This window comes from Protopterus annectens, chromosome 2.part0, assembly GCF_019279795.1.
Source record: "Protopterus annectens isolate FY-2018-M chromosome 2.part0, PAN1.0, whole genome shotgun sequence".
Classification (NCBI taxonomy): domain Eukaryota; kingdom Metazoa; phylum Chordata; order Ceratodontiformes; family Protopteridae; genus Protopterus; species Protopterus annectens.
Window position 1 is genome coordinate 702,332,858 of NC_056728.1, and position 18,667 is coordinate 702,351,524.

The following is an 18,667-nucleotide window of genomic DNA, read 5'->3' on the forward strand; positions in this document are numbered from 1 at the left end:
GCAGCTTCCATGGGCATACATCTCATAGCCCAGTATCTTCCAGGGAGGCTAAACTCTTTGGTGGATCAATTGAGCGGGCATGTTCTGGATCCTCACAAGTGGCAACTGAACAAGATCATTTTCTATCGCATCACTCAGCATTCGGGCACTCCTCAGGTGGATCTTTTCTCCTTTCACACAGATTATCTCCTTCCAACCTTCTGCACCAGGGGGTTTCACGACAAAGCATGGAAAGTGGATGCTTTGTCCTTCCCTTGGACCCAACTCTCAATTTATGCCTTCCCCCCCATGCCTCTTCTGCCCAGAGTGCTGCTAAAGATAAGGGATGAAAATCCAAAGTCTATTCTTATACCACCAGATTGGCCCAGACAGCATTAGTATCCCACTCTTCGCAGCCTTTCCCAGGCTCAGCCTTGGCATCTTCCCCTGGTACCAGATCTGTTGGTTCAGGAAGGGGGAAAGTTTCTTCATCCTCATCTTCAAACTCTGCATTTAACTGCCTGGCTAATAGTTTAAATCTTTCCCAGCAGGTGGTTGAAATTCTTCATGAGGCCAGGAGGCCTAGCACCAGGAAATCCTATGTAGGTAAATGTAAGAGATGTTGCTCTTGGATGCAGGCTAAAGGAGAAGAGTCTTCCCAACCTTCTGTTTCCCTCATTCTTAATTATCTAGCAGGTTTGCTGAACGGTGGACTTTCCTTTTTCTTCAATTAAGATTCATGCTTCAGCAATTTCTGCTCATTGTTCTTTTGAGCAACCAATTTTTTTTCTCACCCTCTGATGAAACAGTTCCTGAGGGGAGCTAGCAATCTTAGACCTCCCAGAAGAGCTCCTACTCCTGCTTGGGATCTTAACTTTGTCCTGGAGAAGCTTACTCTTCCTCCCTTTGAACCTGCTGCCTCTGCAGACTTAAAGTTTCTTTCATGGAAGACTGCCTTTCTTTTGGCTGTTACTTCCGCCAGAAGGGTTTCGGAGCTGCAAGCCTAAATAGCAATAGAACCTTTCATTATTTTTCATACAGACTGGGTTTCTCTGAGAACTAATCCCTCCTTTATGCCAAAGGTGGTTTCCAGTCTGAGACTTAACCAGTCTGCCTACATTCTTCAACAACTTCCAGAATAAAAGGGAAAGGATTCTGCACTCCCTTGATGTGCACAAAGAACAGTTGAGATTTTACTTAAATAGGACTAAACCCTTTCGGAAGTCTCAGCAGTTGGTTAGTTTTGCTCCTGGGGCTCAGGGTAAAGCTAGTTCCAAACAAACAATCTCCAAATGGATTGCTCATTGTATTCACTTTTGTTACCTGCAGCATGGAAAGGTCCCCCCAGGGTATTAGGACCCATTCTGCTAGAGCAGCCTCTACATCTGCTGCTTTTTTTGAGAGGTGTGCCTACTAAGGACATTCTAGAAGCAGCCACTTGGTCTTCTGTCCATACTTTCACAAAGCATTACAACCTATCTTTGTTTTCTAAGTCTAGGGGTGGTTTTGCCTGTGCAGTTTTGCAAGGCCTCCTTACCAATCCTTAATCTGTGATTCTTCCTCCCCCCTTTTGTTTTCTTCCTGGGCTTTGGGAATCAACCCATATGTTAAGACTGCAACAGTGAAACACGAAGAACATAGCACAGTTGTGTACACTTACCATAAATGTAGATGTTCGAGTGTATTCACTGTTGCAGTCCTGTTTTCCCACCCTCCATTCCCCCTTTTTTCCTAAGGCACAGACTACTTATGTTATTTTTGGATGGCTTTTTTCCAGGCTGTTTCCTTCCTGAATTGGCCTTCTTTTGGGGGATCCTGACAGTTAAGGCAAGAAAAACTGAGGAAATGTCATCGATCGCCTCCCTTAATAACTGGCGTTCTGAGATCAGTTTACAACCGACGTCATATACCAAGGACTCTGGTATTCGGGCCGGCTGACGGATACCGGGAGCCAGATAACCCATATGTTAGGACTGCAACAGTGAATACACTCTAACATCTGCATTTATGGTAAGTGTACACAACTGTATTTTCACTTCAGCCAATCTGGGCTGCAACTGCTTGATATCATGAAATGGACCGCCCCACTTCAGTGACAGGTCTGTAACCTCTATCCTTCACTTCTTCTGCTGAGCCCAACAGACTCTGGAAGAGGAAGAAACCTCCTCTATACATGGGAAAGGTTAGGAATTTTACAGTTGTATGCCAGCTTCTAAAATTTAGTCTCCGTTATCCTAAGTGTACCTCCCCAACCTCTTGCATACATTATCATTATTGAAAAATAATCTTCAAATGCCAGCCTTAAGGAGTAAAAACAAAAACGAATCCAACAAGGCTTTCTATTCTGATGAAAATTAATTTTTCAGTTACTTTCTGATTTAAATTCTAGCACATTTTAGTACACAAAATAACTTATTCTAAAATCTGTATGCTGTTGCATATAGCTAGTTGTGCCCATGTGTATGATGTTTATTCTCTTTCATTTTAAACTTGGGGTAAGTTGTGTGCAACTCATCAGTTATGCATGCAGTTATTTTCACAGGGCAGAGCTGCAGATGCTGTGTTTTCTTTTTTCTTGAAGGTGTTTGCCCTTTCCCCATGTTGGAGTTAGTAATATATATAAGTAGCAGGGATGTTGGAAGCTAAGCTTCCTGTATGGGAGCTTCCCCCTGCAAAAAATACTATTTTTTCTTTATGGACCTTTCAACAAATGCAAGTTTCATTTTTTTTTTTATTGTATTGATGTCATAGGTAGTTACTAGGCTGTTGATCTTTGAGGATCTTTTGAATCCTAGTCATGCATTCATATGACTTTTTTAGCTTTTATATTTTAAGTAAGCATATTTTTTAAGAATATCCCAGAGACCTGCAGAACATTTACATGTTGCTGGTATCTATGGGTGACAAGGATGCTATACCAGGGGTGAATTTGTAGTTATTCTTCCTTTTGCCAGATTTCATTGCTTTAAGTGAAGAGGAAGACTATTCCAAAAAAAGTGGTATTCTCTGGATACATGTCTAACCCTCTTAACATGTCCAGTTTATGTTGCAAAAGAGACCGAGATCTCTGAGCAGCATTTATGTTCCCATTGGACTTGGGGAATGTGCCGTAGGTCTGATAGGATAGGGTCCATTGAGGCCCTGTACTATAGGCAGAGATTGCCATTTAGTAGCCTATAAGACACTGAGAAGAGAAGCAAGTCTTTGAGACGCCCTACATAGTTTTTATGATTTAGACTGTTGATTTTCGTAGGAAGAAAACATTGTGGGCTTCCTGTTTGTCAAATGTTTTACAGGTACATAATGAAGGGGGCATTGTACTTAATGAGTGGCCTAAGTCTACAGTGGAAATGATCACATCCCTGGACCTAGACACCATAAATAAGCTGTACAATGAAGGCCTTAATTACAGTATTGGATATGTGGTGATCTAAGACAGTTTGTTCTCAGATCCTTAATCACTAGATCATTTTTTTAGGGGTATGTTGTCAGTCTGAGTTACAGGAGGAGTTTTCTTGCTAAAGGATACTGTAATACATTTCTTGGCATTTAGTTTTAGTCTGTGGGTTTGACACCAGTTATTGTTTTGGGAAGGGCCCTCTTGGAGGATCTCTGAATACTCTGGGGAGTTTACAGTTCTGTGCAGATTTGATGAGCGATAAACCCTTAACAGCAGTTTGACCTCCAGGAAGTAAATACCAAAGAAGAAACGTCCAAGGACTGAACCCTGGAGTACACCACTAGTGACAGGTCTTTTGGAGGAGGCAGAGCAGCCCATCCTAATTTCCTGGGTTTGATTTCTGAGAGAATTTGCTCTCCAATGAGATACATAGGGATTACAATAGGATTGTGTTGAACGTGAGGTCTAGCTATAATTTGTCCTTACCCATTGCTTCAGTAAGCTTCTCAAAAGAAGTCAACCAAGTTAAGTAGGCAAGATTGGTCCTTAAATCCAAACTGGCTAGGGTTGAGAATTTGGTTACCTATGTCCTTGTTTTCCGTAATGATGCCTTCTATAGCCTTACAGATAAGGCTGGTCTGACTTGTGGGTCTATAATTTAGTGACTTCAGGACTTGTTAATGGGAGATTTGAAAGGGAGTGTAGATGTGGGTATGTGATCTGGAAATGTAGGAGGGGAGAGAGGGTGAAAATAGAGCTAAATGTATCCATTAGTAGTAGTCTGTTAAAATGCAAGACTGCTAGCCCAGTCTATTTCAGTGGCATTCTTGAGACAAGTCCTGAGTCTGCTACAGAAAAGGTCTACAAATACCATAGAAATTTTGGAAAAGGTCAGAGCTACCTCTTTTGTCCCTCTTGCAGAAGAGCAACTCCTGTCCAGTTTTTGATCTCAGCGCCATCAGTTTCCACTTCTGTTTAATTTGCTTTCAGATGTTTCAGATGTTCATCTTGCTGGGACTAGTGCCTTTCCTTCTACAGGTTATATAATTGAGAATATTTGAGGTTTACACGGGATATTCCTGCTTCAGATAGGAGTCATGTTTAGGAGACTGTCTTGCCATTTGGGTTTCTTCAGCCCTAAGAGCCTTTACCAAGATTTTAGCAATGGTGTCTGAAGCCTTGTAAGTGAAGGATCGCCATGTTTTCCCTGACCTGAATGACCGGCTTCTTGTAGCCCTATCCAGGGATTTTTTGGAAACATTTCCTCCAATGTGTGCTTTTGATATTCTAGTTATTGTGATGGGACATCATAAATTGTTGGAAGACTTCTGGTGGTGGCCTTCCTGGAGCCAAGCCCATTCCAGATTATGATGGATTATTCACTTGTTGGTTAGGGAACTCACCTACTCTCAAAGGAGACACCGGGAAAGTGGTTCCCCTGGGAATGGGTCTCTCGTCAACCAGTTTGAGTTGAGGACAGTCTTTCTGGTCCTGATGACCTTGAGGACAGAGCTTGCTAACAGGGTTTTTACCAATCTGGTCAGAAAAAAAGAGTTCATTGTGAGACTGTGTTCATATTGTACTATATCATGGAACCATAGACAAGGGAATATGTCTATCAGTAGTTCTTATTTTTTGGTTAAACAAAAAAAAAAAAAAAAAAAAACTGATAGACTATCTGGCAACTCCATCATGGAGCTACAGATTCTGAGGTTATGCCTCATCAGGGTGTTATAGAAGTGAAGACTCCAGACATTTGAGCTCATTTTGGCAAAAACAGTCCTCCCTCTCTTCTGCTCCATTCAGCACTCAGTAGTGGAAGGTGGATGCAGCTGTAGATATATTCTGTTACATGTTGTACAAGAGTTTCCCATGTGTACTTTTCCAACATTCCTGCTAATTCTAAATCTCATTGCAAAATTTAGGGAGGAAAGATCAAAATTTGTTGTCTTTGATGGTCAAGAAATGCTTGGTTGTCAGGCTGTAGTTTCCATTGTGATACAGGAATCTCTGTCCCAGTCCAAGCATGAGATATCCCAAATAGTTGAAGTGACAGCTAGCTCATCATCACCATCACGGTTTGACTTATGTTAGAAACCCTTTGATTCTGGCAGATGCATCAACTAGGGTGTTAGCTGCTAATGAGGCTGCTAAAAAGCATGTCATTTGGCAGATCTGTACCTTTTAAGTGGATTTTTTTCTGTTTTGGTATAATGTTATTCTTTACTACCTAGTCTGGATTTATAAACTTGTGAATAAAATAAATAAAAAGTATGCATTTGATTCTGACTTATGTTGAACATCTGTATGATTAGTGCCTCAATTATTCCACTGTCGGGGTACATGTCAGCTGCAGCTGCATTTGCACCTCTTGACCTTATAAAGTGTAGGGTTGTGGACCAGTACCACCTAATTAAGCAGTTCCATAAATGAGTGCTGTATTTGTCCCCCTTCAAAGAAAACTTCCCAGTCTTGTAATTTTAAATTTATGGTTGATGGGCTTGTCTGTCTGCTATTTGAGTTTGTTGACTCATTCACGTTTAAGCTTTTTCTGCAGGCCATAATTTCTGAGTTAAGATTTTGATACTTCATATTTCTCTGTCGGGGACAATGGTGGTGTTTCACAAAGACAGGGTTCCTTCAGGATGAACTTGCATTTTCTAAGGATGGTTTTGGAACTGACCCTGTAGAAGTCTGTCTGTCTTTCTTTGTTGGTGGGGCAAAAATTGGGGATAGGGGGAGGGCTCTTTTTATTCTGACTCTGCACTGATTAGGTGTTAACTGAAGTGGGTGACTTGTTAGAAAGAAGGAACCATTTGCTTATTTACCATGCATCAGTGAGAAAAGAACTTTTGCCAAACAGGCACTTTCCAAGTAGTTTGCTGCCTGCATTGTCTTTGCCAGAAAACAGCTAATCACCAACTTGCAAATGTTGTAGTCAGGCCTCACAGCACTAGAGAAGTGGGTCAAGAAATGTGTCCATTACATAGATCTATGCCACATGGCCACTTAGACTTTGGGATCACCTTCACTGAGAGTTATTTGACAGCAACCCAGGAGGTCTGGTCTTATTTGGGTTCTTGGGCTTTTGCCACATTGATGGGTACTAATTCATATTCAGTCCAAGTAGAGGTGTATCAATGAGTCATTGATGTCAGGTAGCTGCTAGTGAAATCAGTTGGTCTGTGAGAGAACGCACTTTGATGGACCACAAATATCCCTCTACAACCTCTTTGACTGTATCTCTCTTCCACCAGCCTTGACTGTTGTTTGTGCAAGTCATGCAAGCATGTACTTTGTTTGCTGCCTATCAACAATGTAGTTGTCAAATCCTCATTGTTATTTCTTGACTTGCATAAAAGTGCTTACTTCTGGCAAGATGCAAACTGTCAGGCTCCAGGAGACACACTTTTGTGTCCTAGTTGTAATGTTAGGGCATGCATTGGCTTAGACAAGTGGGTGCCCATGAATGTAAGATTATTTTTTTTTAACAGAATAATGATTTGTGGAGATGATGAAACCGGTCAAGAACCCATTAGGGGGGTGTTCTGTTGTATTTCATCTGATAAGTTAGGAACGTATGTATGTAGTCATGTTAGTTTATTTCTGAGGCAGTCCCCTAACTTTGGATGGCCCCTTCTTCCAGATGCTGATGTTGAGTTCCTTATAAATAGGCAAGTATGTATGTTTGTGTTTCTTGTCTTAACCTCAAACTAACTCTGTGGGTAAGGGTAGACTGGCTAGATACATTCTCCTGGACTGGTAGATGATGGCTTGGCTTGTGTCAGGAGGTGGCTTGCATGTTCCTGAGCACAGGAATGGATTTATGGAAGAGAAAAAAAATGATTATTTGGAGGTTGCAAGAAAGAAAATCCCATCAGTCAGCAAAACTGAGAACCACATAACAGATCAAATGGTATGTTGAATTTAAAAAAAATATGTTGAGTATGTATGATTTATTTCTTCTTTTCTTGATATTTTATGCATCGCTAACCAGTCTGTCACTCTAGATGGTTAGTATTGTGTTTGAATTTGATTACATAGTTAAGTAGCCTGGTGTGGACTGCCAGACTTGCAACAATTTGTTTTTTTAGTTAGTCCTTTCTCCCAGAATGCACTGCCCCCACTCCCATACTTCCTTGAATGTGATACAGTTTGGACTGCACAGTCTCATGTGCTTTGTTTCTACATTCATGTGTATTGACAGTGCTTTTTCAGTCATTACATTTGAGTGTTATTGTTTTTCACAGACCTGCTGTCTAGCTTTAATGTTTTAAATGTATGCTACCAATCTTTGTAATTTTAAGACACTTCCAGTCAGCTAAATTACAGGATTGTGTTGTACTTTCTAGTGTGTCAAGCTGCCTTCCTGTACAGTCTTTTGCTAAGGTGTGAAGTTGAGCTTTTTTCACCTGGCTCATATTTAGAAGTTCACTTCAGTGTCCTGGATTGGAAAGCATCTTTTACCTTTTTTGTATTTGTTATATCCACTACTCTCTGCTATTTGTATTCATATTTCATGGTAAGATAAACATGCAAAGTAAAACCAGGTTGTTACTAGAAGGGCACACATATCATTTGGAAGAGTTAAAGGTGATTGGAGTTTGCAGTTTTCCTTTAAAGTCCAAGCCTTTACAGCAGGGCTGGCCCCCCTCAGGAAGCTTGTTTACAGAAAACAAAGAATAGTTTTAGTACAGTAGCTGCACATGGGTATCATTCTGTGTTCAAATTGTGTTAGAATCCAGTACTGTTGGTTTTATGAATAACACTGTGCTGAGAATTATTCATAAAATATGTGCTGTAAGATTTCATCCTTGGGTATTGTATATGAAGAAACTGGGTTAAGATAAATTAGTTTTAATTCTGTAACTATGTTTAATAAATGCTGTTTAACAACAATAGATTGCTGTGCCATTAGGAGGGATTAATGTTCTTTTTTTCTAAAGATTGCATCCCTCTCATGTAAGCTGTTATATTTTATTATTCGCATTGTAAGCTGTTATATTTTATTTTTTCTTACAGGTCTGTCTATGATACTGATGGTGGTGATCAGATACATATCTCGAGTTCTAGTTTGGATCTTAACAATCCTTGCTATTTTGGGATCTCTTGGTGAGTTCATTGGGACTTAATTGGGGGAGGGGAGTTCTTATTAATTTTAATGATTCATCACTGTTAACGCATACATTTTTACACTGTAGTGTATTAGTGGAGCTAGTAGTACAGATGTTAAATGACTTATTACTATCGCCACTTTCCCTGCTCCTTGTGTACTGGAAAAACTAGCGTTGTTACTTCCACCCACTATTCATTCCTTCCTTAACATTTTCTGTTTGTCTTTTTACATTTTTTCTCACTAGTTTTCCTTTGAGGTGACTTCTTTGTGTTTGAAAAGTGTTACCATCATTTGTTTGCTGTATACCATTACATCATTTCTGGTGTGTAAATATTGCATCTGACATGGAACTCTATGATATATGTACATATAAAAATGTGGGTGAATGCATTTGACTGATACATGACCTATCTCAAATGCTATTTCGGACTGTCTTGTGTCATTGGAAGAATAAATTTGTAGATTCCTGCTGAAGCAGCAGAATGCCACAGGAGATCACATGCCTTTTTATTGTTCCATTACATTTTCCATTCACAGAAAATAACTTTCTCATATGAGTGTTTATTGAAAAGAAACGTCAGTATAGCACAAACCATTCCTAATGTTGGGACAAGCACATGGTAAATATTTAAGCAGTAACTCATGCCTGGGTGTGGGTAATGCTGAATTTACTCACGGTTGGTGTGGTTTGGTCATGAGGGCGAAGCCCGAGTGGCCAAACAAAGGCATCCGTGGGTAAATCCAGCATTACCCACACCCAGAAGTGGGTTATTGCTATTATACAATGACATTATTTAAGAAAAAATATACTTACTTTTCTTAAATAATGGCATTGTATAATGCCCCCGTACTGCCCTTCCGCAGCTGTCTGGTATTCTGCGGCAGTTCTGATGTACTGCGCATGCGTATGCTTACGCAGTACATCAGAGCTGTGGGTGGAAGCAACGGAGAAAGCAAGATCTCCGTTGCTTTTTACAAAGTGTCTCGCTATGTTAAAGGAGTTTAACATAGCGAGACAGCTTTAAAAAAAGCAACGGAGAAAGGAAGATCTCAGTTACTTTTTTTAAAGCTGTCTCGCTATGTTAAACTCCTTTAACATAGCGAGACAGTGTCTAAAAAGCAATGGAGAATCTTGCGTTCTCCGTTTCTGTAAAAAAAGACTTATACTAGTGGGGAAAGTCCGGGCGACTGGACCTTTTTCCATTAGTATAAGTCTGATTTACAACATGCACGCTGACCAATCAGCATGCACGTTTTGGAATATTAATGGGGGGGGGGTCGTTGTATAATATAAGAGTTTTCACATCCATTCCAAACATAACTCTTTCTACATATTCTTTTCCTTTCATATCTGGTTTGCATGTCCTTCCATCATGTTATGTCCAGGTCTCCCCTGAAAAGAGGCTACTAGCCTAGTGGGACTAATCTGGTCATGAAAGACTAAGTAAATGCAAATAAAATAAGTTTGTATACTGATAGTCTTTTTTCAGTTATTGATTTTGTAGTATTTTCATCTACTTTCCTTTCCAGTGGTTTCTCTTAAAAAAATCTTTTTCATTATTCTTTTGAACAGGTTCTTCCTACCATCTGTATATACTAAGTTGTTGTTGCACTCCTTAATCTTTTGTCTCAAGTTTTTTTCCCCATCCATATAGCGTTTCCTCCTGAGATGTTTCCTATCATTGCCTCCAGATTTCTTGAAATCATTACTTTTGTTCTTTTATTCACGCCCTTTTTCAAATCCTTAAACAGAAAATTGAGCCTTTAATAAAGTGTTCAGAGACCGAAACTACCACCATCCTTGTTTTGTATAGAATTATCTTTATTGTAAGGTTCAGTGCTGCAGTAATAACCTTAGGGGGCTCTATAGCAGATTGTGATCTGAACGTCCAGCCAGTGTACTCCCTTCTTGGCCTGGCTGTTCATAGGTTCATAGGTTCATACTAGGCTATCTGCCCTAGGGCATTTACAAGCCTAGCCAGAGTGTGTTTGGCTTTTGCCACCCATTTTAAAATGAATTTTGCTATGCCCTTTTTCGAGGTTAGTATACTGTGCATCTGTCTAACAGTGACACAGAAGTGATACCCGGAGTAAATCTACGATCTCCCATCCACTCATCAAGATACCTCTTGAAGAGAGTCAATGAGGGACTCTGCCTAACCTGGACTGGGATTTTATTCCAGAGTGAAGGGAGCCTCTGGGTAATGAATCTGTCCCTCCAGCATGTCCTTTTTATTTTAGTGCTGAGGTTCAAGTCTCTCGAGCGCGTAGCTCGATGGTATTTGGATTTTCTGAGGTGCAGCATGTCCATTAATTCCGGGTTGGACATGGCTTTATACGTCAGGCACAGATCGCCTCTGAGCAGGCGGTATGCCACTGAGTAGAGCTGGAGTTTCTTTAACCGGGCAGCATATGGCATCTGTTTGAGCCCTTTGATCCTCTTGGTGAGGTACTTTTGGGGTCTTTCCAGTTGCTGCAGGTGTCTGGTAAGGTACATCCAAAAAGGGGCATTGTACTCAATTATGGGCCTGATGAGGGATGAGAAAAGAGGCACGATGACCTCCCCTGATCTAGATGTGAATCCCTTCATGATTAGGTGGGCTATATAAAATGATTTTCTAACCACTTTGGCCACGTGGTTGTCGAATGAGAGATTGCTATCAACTTGGGTCCCCAGGTCCCTAATTACTTCTTCCGTACTTAATGGATTACCATCTATGTGGTAATTTGTGGGCACTTTGTTTTTGCCGAAGGGGATGACTATACATTTTTTGCGTTTAGCTTGAGGCCATGACTCTGGCACCAGTTGTCTGTTTCTATGAGGCCCTTTTGTGGGATGCTTGTGTCGGCTGGAGAGTCGATTATGGCGCCCAGTTTGCAGTCATCTGCGAACTTGGTCAGCCACAGTCCTTCCGTGTTGGCCTGTACCTCTGAGAAATATATACCGAACAAGAGAGGTCCCAGGACTGAGCCTTGTGGGACGCCACTTGTAACTGGTTTGGAGTCTGACATGGTTCCAGCAATTCTAACCATGTGGGTTCTGTCCTTGAGCCAGTTTGCAACCCATCTAGTGACATAGGGGTTTATATTTAAGCTGGTGAGCTTATCTATAATGCCCGAGTAGGGTATTGTATCGAAGGCTTTTGCGAGGTCCAGGTAGGCTGTGTGGACCACCTTACCCTCGTCAATGGCCTTGGTGACGGTTTCAAAGAAATTGACCAGGTTTAAGAGGCAGGATCTGCCCTTAACAAAGCCGAACTGGGTAGGATCCAGTGTCTGTAGGAGGTTCCCAATATCTTTATTTATGAGGTCCATGATGATCCTTTCCATAGCTTTGCAGACCAAGCTAGTCAGGCTTATGGGGCGATAGTTTCCAGGATCCGTTGAGGCACCACCTTTGTGTAGAGGGACCACTGTTGCTGTACACCACTCTTTGGGTACATATCCTGTAGTAAGGCTGAGATTGAACAGTAGTTTTATGTTTGGGTTTAGTTCTTCTTGGAGTTCATGTAGGACGCAGCCCGGGACACCGTCTGGTCCCATTGATGCTGTGTTTTTTGCTTTTGAGAGGGCGGCTCTTGCCTGAGCATCTGAGATGTCAGGGGGGGCAGCACTCTTCTGGGATAGATATTTGCCCTTTTGGTGGGGAAGGGGGGGGAGTTTGTGCTGAACCTGTCAGCTAGAATGTTGGCAGTGTGTGTGGGTTTGGTGTATTTTTTGTCATTTTGGACTAATTCTGAGCATATCTGGGAATTCCCACCCAGGTTCCTAACATAACTAAAGAAAGCCTTGTGATTATCCTTAGTGTCCTGTGCAATTTTTCCCTCGAAGCTGGCCTTAGACGATTTTATGAGTGCCCGTAGTTTTTTGCTAATACTGATCAGAGATGCCTTCCCTTTTTGGGATTTTGCTCAATCATGTAGTAGCTTCCTACTTCTATTGTATAGTTTGTTTATGGCTGGGGTCCTCCAGACAGGACGCCTGACTTTGGAGGATTGGGTCTTGGTTTTGTTTGGGATTGCATGATCCATGCATTCCTGAAGGTGTTCATAGAATGCGTTTATAAAAGATTCTGATGTCTGGGCCGTATTTTCCACAGGTCCGGGGGCTTTGAAGGATTCCACCTCGGTTTTGAGGAGTGTGAAATTTGCTTTAGAGAAGTTTTTCACTGTGGTATTCTGGGCAGGGGCTGGGGTTGGGATTTGAATATCTAGTGAGATTAGTTTATGGTCTGATCTTACCAGTGAGGGATACACTTCTGGTCTGGAGCATAGAGTCCCCATGTTGGTGATGATCAGGTCCAGTATGTTTTCCCCTCTTGTGGGAGTGGTAACAAGCTGTTCCATAGCATTTGAGTTTATAAATTCTAGGAACCTTTGGGCTAGGGTGTTGGAGCTAGAGTAATGCTCCCAGTCTATGTTTGGGTAGTTGAAGTCGCCCAATATAATGGTGTTTGAAGAGACCTTCATATTTTCCAGTGTTCTCAGGAAGGCCAAGTGGGGTTCCTGGGTTTGGGAGGATGGTCTGTAGCAGGCTATAAACTGGAAGGCAGTTTTACCCAATGTTTATTGCACATGGATAGTCTCTGATGCTTCGTGCTGTGCCACCAACCTGGAGGTGTGGGTATCTTTGACGAATATTGATACACCCCTCCTTTTGTGGTTCGGTCCAGGTTTTGGGGCTGAAAAACATAACCTGGTAGTGCTGGGGTGCTCTCAGGAGCCTTGAACCAGGTTTCTGTTACTGCACAGATATCGATGTTCTCCATGCTAAGGAGAGTTTCGAGTGCGTGCATCTTGAGGTTTAGACTTCTGGCATTGAGTAGCATTACTCTTAGCTTCTTATCCCTTGTGATACCTATGGAGGTGGGTTTGTCTTTTGAACCTTGCCTAAAAAAGGCACTATGGGGGTGGCAAGAGCCTTTGCCAATATCCGAAAGCCCAGGGGTGACAGGTGCAAGCCATCCCTAGCGAAGCATCGTGGCTTGTCGAGCATGTCATCCCAGGCTGACAGGCATTGGATCCCATTTGAATGACACCAATACTTAAGCCAGTTGTTGAAATTGATCATTTTGTCTTCATATTGTGGCATCATTCTTGGTGAGGGTAAGATGCTACTCAAGGTCAGGGTCATACCGGCCTGGGCTACATGCTCAGAGAGCTCCTCTATGTCTCTTTTCATGTAGTCCAGGGAGGTACGTCTCAGGTCATTCACACCAGCATGGACAATGACTGAGTCATATTTGTACTTGCCTTGGAGTGACCTGAGTGCTTCTGTTATGTGGTGGATCCTTGTTTGGGTGTCTGCTTTGGAGGTCTATGGAGACTGGAATTGTAGTGAGTGTGGTTTCCTTCTCCTCCTGACTGGTTACGCCAGTACTGAGTTGAGAGAGCTTAGCCTCCAGTTTGGCTATATGGTTGCATCTCTCACGTGTTGGAATATGTTGGGAGGAGGAGAGGGTTGCCTGTGTACATGAGGCAGTTGTAACATTGCCTCAAGATTCCCAGATTCACCAGCTAGACCGGAGATGAGATTGACAACTGACCTTTGGACATGCTAGAATAGTGTTGGGAATTCCTTTATAATTGAAAAAAGGGCCAATGGGGAACAAGGTACTCAAGGGGAGTTTGTGAGGGTGTAGTGCTTTTAATTTTTTAGTGCTGACTTATATAATGCTTTAGTGAGCAAGTGCCAGGCTTTAGAGTAGGAATAGGGTGTTTATTATGAGAACTAGATCAGTTCTAAGGGAAAAAGTGAAGAGGAGACTTTGTGGAGCCGAGAATGGTTTAAACCCAATTAAGCGGCATTGCCAGATATTGCGCTATGTGCAAAGCCAAAACGGCCAATAGACTACCAGATTCTTGTGCTGGGAACACTCCTCCAGGGATAGATAGGCTGCTCTAAGCTCCCTACTGCCACTGGTGAACAAAGAAGCCTCCCTTTATCCAAGAAAGGAAATGGGCAACACAGGAACTTTCCAAAAGTCCAGAATACAGCAAAGCCTGTATTTGGACTACTCTAGGTCAGGAAAGATGGGAAACAAGGATAGTTTTTTTGGGTTTTTTTTTTTTTTTTGCACTACTCTAGGTCAGGAAAGATGGGAAACAAGGATAATTTTTGGGGTTTTTTTTTTTTTTTGTTTTTTTTTTTTGCAGCAAACAGCAGGAAAATGCAATAAATATGTAACACAGGCTAGCGCACTTGAGTGTGTAGCCTCAACAGGTAAATGCAACAAACAGGACAAACTTTAAAAGTGCAGGTGCAAAAACAACTTTAAACAGTTTAAAACAGTTCAAGAATGCAGAAATACTTGCAGTTTAGCTAGATCGGACAGTTGCCCAGGTAGTAGCAGGAAAACACTTAAGTTAGCAGTCGCTCTTTTAGCCTCTCTGCTGCTAGCACCACTCTGCAGGACCACGAGAAGCTTGGCTGAGTAGTAACAAGTGCAAAAAACACGCCAAAGCGGGTTTTATACAGGGGGATGTGAAAGGGCTAGAAATTGGCCCAAAACGGCCAATAGACTACCAGATTCTTGTACTGGGAACACTCCTCCAGGGATAGATAGGCTGCTCTAAGCTCCCCACTGCCACTGGTGAACAAAGAAGCCTCCCTTTATCCAAGAAAGGAAATGGGCAACACAGGAACTTTCCAAAAGTCCAGAATACAGCAAAGCCTGTATTTGGACTACTCTAGGTCAGGAAAGGTGGGAAACAAGGATATATATATTTTTTTTGCAACAAACAGCAGGAAAATGCAATAAATATGTAACACAGGCTAGCGCACTTGAGTGTGTAGCCTCAACAGGTAAATGCAACAAACAGGACAAACTTTAAATTACAAGTGCAAAAGCGCGCTAAAGCTGGCTTTAAAGCAGGGAGTTAGAAAGAGATAGGAAATGGCCCAAAACGGCCAATAAGCTACAAGTTACTGGGCTGGAACCACTCCTCAAGGGACAGATAGGCTGCTCAGAGCTCCCCACTCTCACTGGTGAACAAAGACGCTTCCTTCTATCCAAATAAGGATATGGGCAACACAGGAACGATGACACAGCCCAGAGATCAGTAATACCTGAAGACTGGAGTATTCTAGTTCAGTAAAGGCGGGAAACAAGGATATTTTTTTTTTTTTTTTTTTTTTTTTTTTTTTTTAAGTAGCAGAAATTAGATATAGAAACACAGTAAATGCTTTAATTCAGCTAGCGCACTTGAGTGTGTAGCCTACCAGTTGCCTGTATCACTCTGCAGGACACCACGAGGAGTTGTGCGGAGTTGTATACAATAACAAACTTTTTAAATCACAGATTCGCTAAGAAAAAAAAAACTGGCGTTTTAGGCAGAATTAGTTAAGACAGCAAGAAAAGCAGAAAACTGATACTTAATCACTCCAAAATCACTCTTTTGTCTCTCTGCTGCTGTAGACTCTGCAGAACACCTGGAAGGCACTTGCTGAGCGGAATACAAGCATAAAACTGTGCAAATGAGGTTTTAATAGCAGGGAAGTGAAAGAGAGAGAAATTATCCCAAAATGGCCAATAAACTACTAACTTCTGGGCTGAAACTACTCCTCCAGGGACAGATAGGCTGCACAAAGCTCCCCTCTCTCACAGGTGAACAGAGAAACGTCCTTCTATCCAAGTAAGGTAATGGCAACACAGAAACTTGTAACACAGCCCTGGATTCAGCAATAACCTGAAAACTGGACTATACTAGTTCAGAAAGGTGGGAAACAAGTATATCATTTTTTTTTCAGAAAATAGAGCAGATACAATCAAAATTAGCCCAAAAAGGCCAATAAACTACCAACTTCTGGGCTGAAACCACTCCTCCAGGGACAGATAGCCTGCTCAAAGCTCCCCTCTCTCACAGGTGAACAGAGAAACTTCCTTCTATCCAAGTAAGGTATGGCAACACAGAAACTTGTAACACAACCCTGGATTCAGCAATAACATGAAAACTGGACTATACTAGTTCAGAAAGGCGAGAAAGAAGTATGTATATATATATATATATATATATATATATATATATATATATATATATATTCCCAGAAAACAGAGCAGATACAATCAAAACAACACTTTACCCAACTGACCAGTTAAAAAGCTTAAAACTGAGCTCTGTTCCAGCAGTCTTCAATTAGACAAGTTCTAACTGCACAGTCCTGCCACTAGGGTACAGAGAAACCTTCTCCAAAAAAGACGGCCTGGGTCAGTGCACAATTCATACAAACAAAGCTAGATCCAGCCAGCCTGAATCTAGTCTATGCTACAGCAAACAAGGCGTACCGATTTCAGAAAGAAACAGTTCAAGTAAGCATGCGCAATAAGCCTTTAACCAGAAATTCCCAGCTCAGAAGGGCAGAATCTAGCCTCTCCTCCCACAAGAGTGCAGACCACAAACCTTCTTAATGTAAAATAACTGGCCTGAAGCACAAGTCCTTAACCTAGAACTAATACACTTTTAGAATAACAGACACTGAGCCTTCAATCAGCAGTTCCCAACTTAGAAGGATGTACTCTACCTGTCCTGCCACAACAGTGCAGACCACAAACCTTCCTAATGTAAAACAACTGGTTTGAAGCCCAAGTGCTTAAACCAAGGGCCTTAGAATAACAGTTACAGTTTAATCAGGCTACTAACAAGCAGTGGCAGCAGAATAAATTTAATTGAGTACTTTTAAAAGAGGCAAAAGCAAAATAAGGTAATAAAGTAGGAAGAAACACAAATACAGTAAGGCAGATAAAGTGCAAAAAGTTTTTTTTTTTTTTTTTTTTTTTTTTGAGATGGAGGAAACGGAGCAGATTAAGATAGTATAGGGGAATGCCCTTCCCAAGTGCTCTCTCTGTATACTGCAGAGGAGATGGGACTGGTAAGAGTATCCAAAATCAAAATATGATCTCACTGTACTCAGTTAAGTGAGTGAATGAGATGGGTCCAGGAGGAGTGTGCAAAAAGAGATTTACAGTAGGGGCGGGCAATTCCAAAGCCACCAAGATTAACACCACAACAAGAAACAGGGATGGTGGGTGGGGAACTACTGCAGAGATTCAGAGACACACACAATATTTACTGAATCTAAGATGCACAATATTTACTCACTCAAATCTTAAATAAGTGCAGAAAATATACTTAAATCAGCTTATGTCCAGTTGATATATGCAGACAAGTCTCAGTAGCCAGCAACTCGATTTAAAATGATTACTAGAAATGTAACCAACACAGATTTTAATGTTAGCAGAAACCCCCAAGCTAATTAACACTAACAAAGGAATTTCAAAGCAGTCTAACAACTTTCAGTGAGCTCAGATGGCTAACTGCAGAGATTCAGAGACGCACAATATTTACTGAATCCAGGACACACAATATTTGCTCACTCAAATCTTAAATAGGTGCAGAAAATATACTTAAATCAGCTTATGTCCAGTTGATATATGCAGACAAGTCTCAGTAGCCAGCAACTCGATTTAAAATGATTATTAGAAATGTAACCAACACAGATTTTAATGTTAGCAGAAACCCCCAAGCTAATTAACACTAACAAAGGAATTTCAAAGCAGTCTAACAACTTTCAGTGAGCTCAGATGGCTAACTGCAGAGATTCAGAGAGACACACAATATTTACTGAATCCAAGACGCACAATATTTACTCACTCAAATCTTAAATAAGTGCAGAAAATATACTTAAATCAGCTTATGTCCAGTTGATATATGCAGACAAGTCTCAGTAGCCAGCAACTCTATTTAAAATTATTACTAGAAATGTAACCAACACAGATTTTAATGTTAGCAGAAAACCCCAAGCTAATTAACACTAACAAAGGAATCTCAAAGCAGTCTAACAACTTTCAGTGAGCTCAGATGGCTAACTGCAGAGATTCAGAGACACACACAATATTTACTGAATCCAAGACACACAATATTTACTCATTCAAATCTTAAATAAGTGCAGAAAATATACTTAAATCAGCTTATGTCCAGTTGATATATGCAGACAAGTCTCAGTAGCCAGCAACTCGAATGTTAGCAGAAACCCCCAAGCTAATTAACACTAACAAAGGAATTTCAAAGCAGTCTAACAACTTTCAGTGAGTTCAGATGGCTAACTGCAGAGATTCAGAGACACACAATATTTACTGAATCCAAGAACCGTGGATGTCACCATGTACCTGTATA

General features: G+C 41.3%; 1 protein-coding gene across 2 annotated transcripts in view; it reads left to right on the forward strand.

The window, feature by feature from the left end:
* The window catches only part of SLC44A1 (solute carrier family 44 member 1), a 1,740,232-nt gene that overhangs the window by 766,276 nt on the left and 955,289 nt on the right, over window positions 1–18,667 (forward strand). For both annotated transcript variants that reach the window (XM_044061029.1, XM_044061030.1), the window contains exon 7: window positions 8,402–8,491. In XM_044061029.1, coding sequence (XP_043916964.1) covers window positions 8,402–8,491 — 90 coding nt within the window. The remainder of the gene's footprint in view (window positions 1–8,401; window positions 8,492–18,667) is intronic.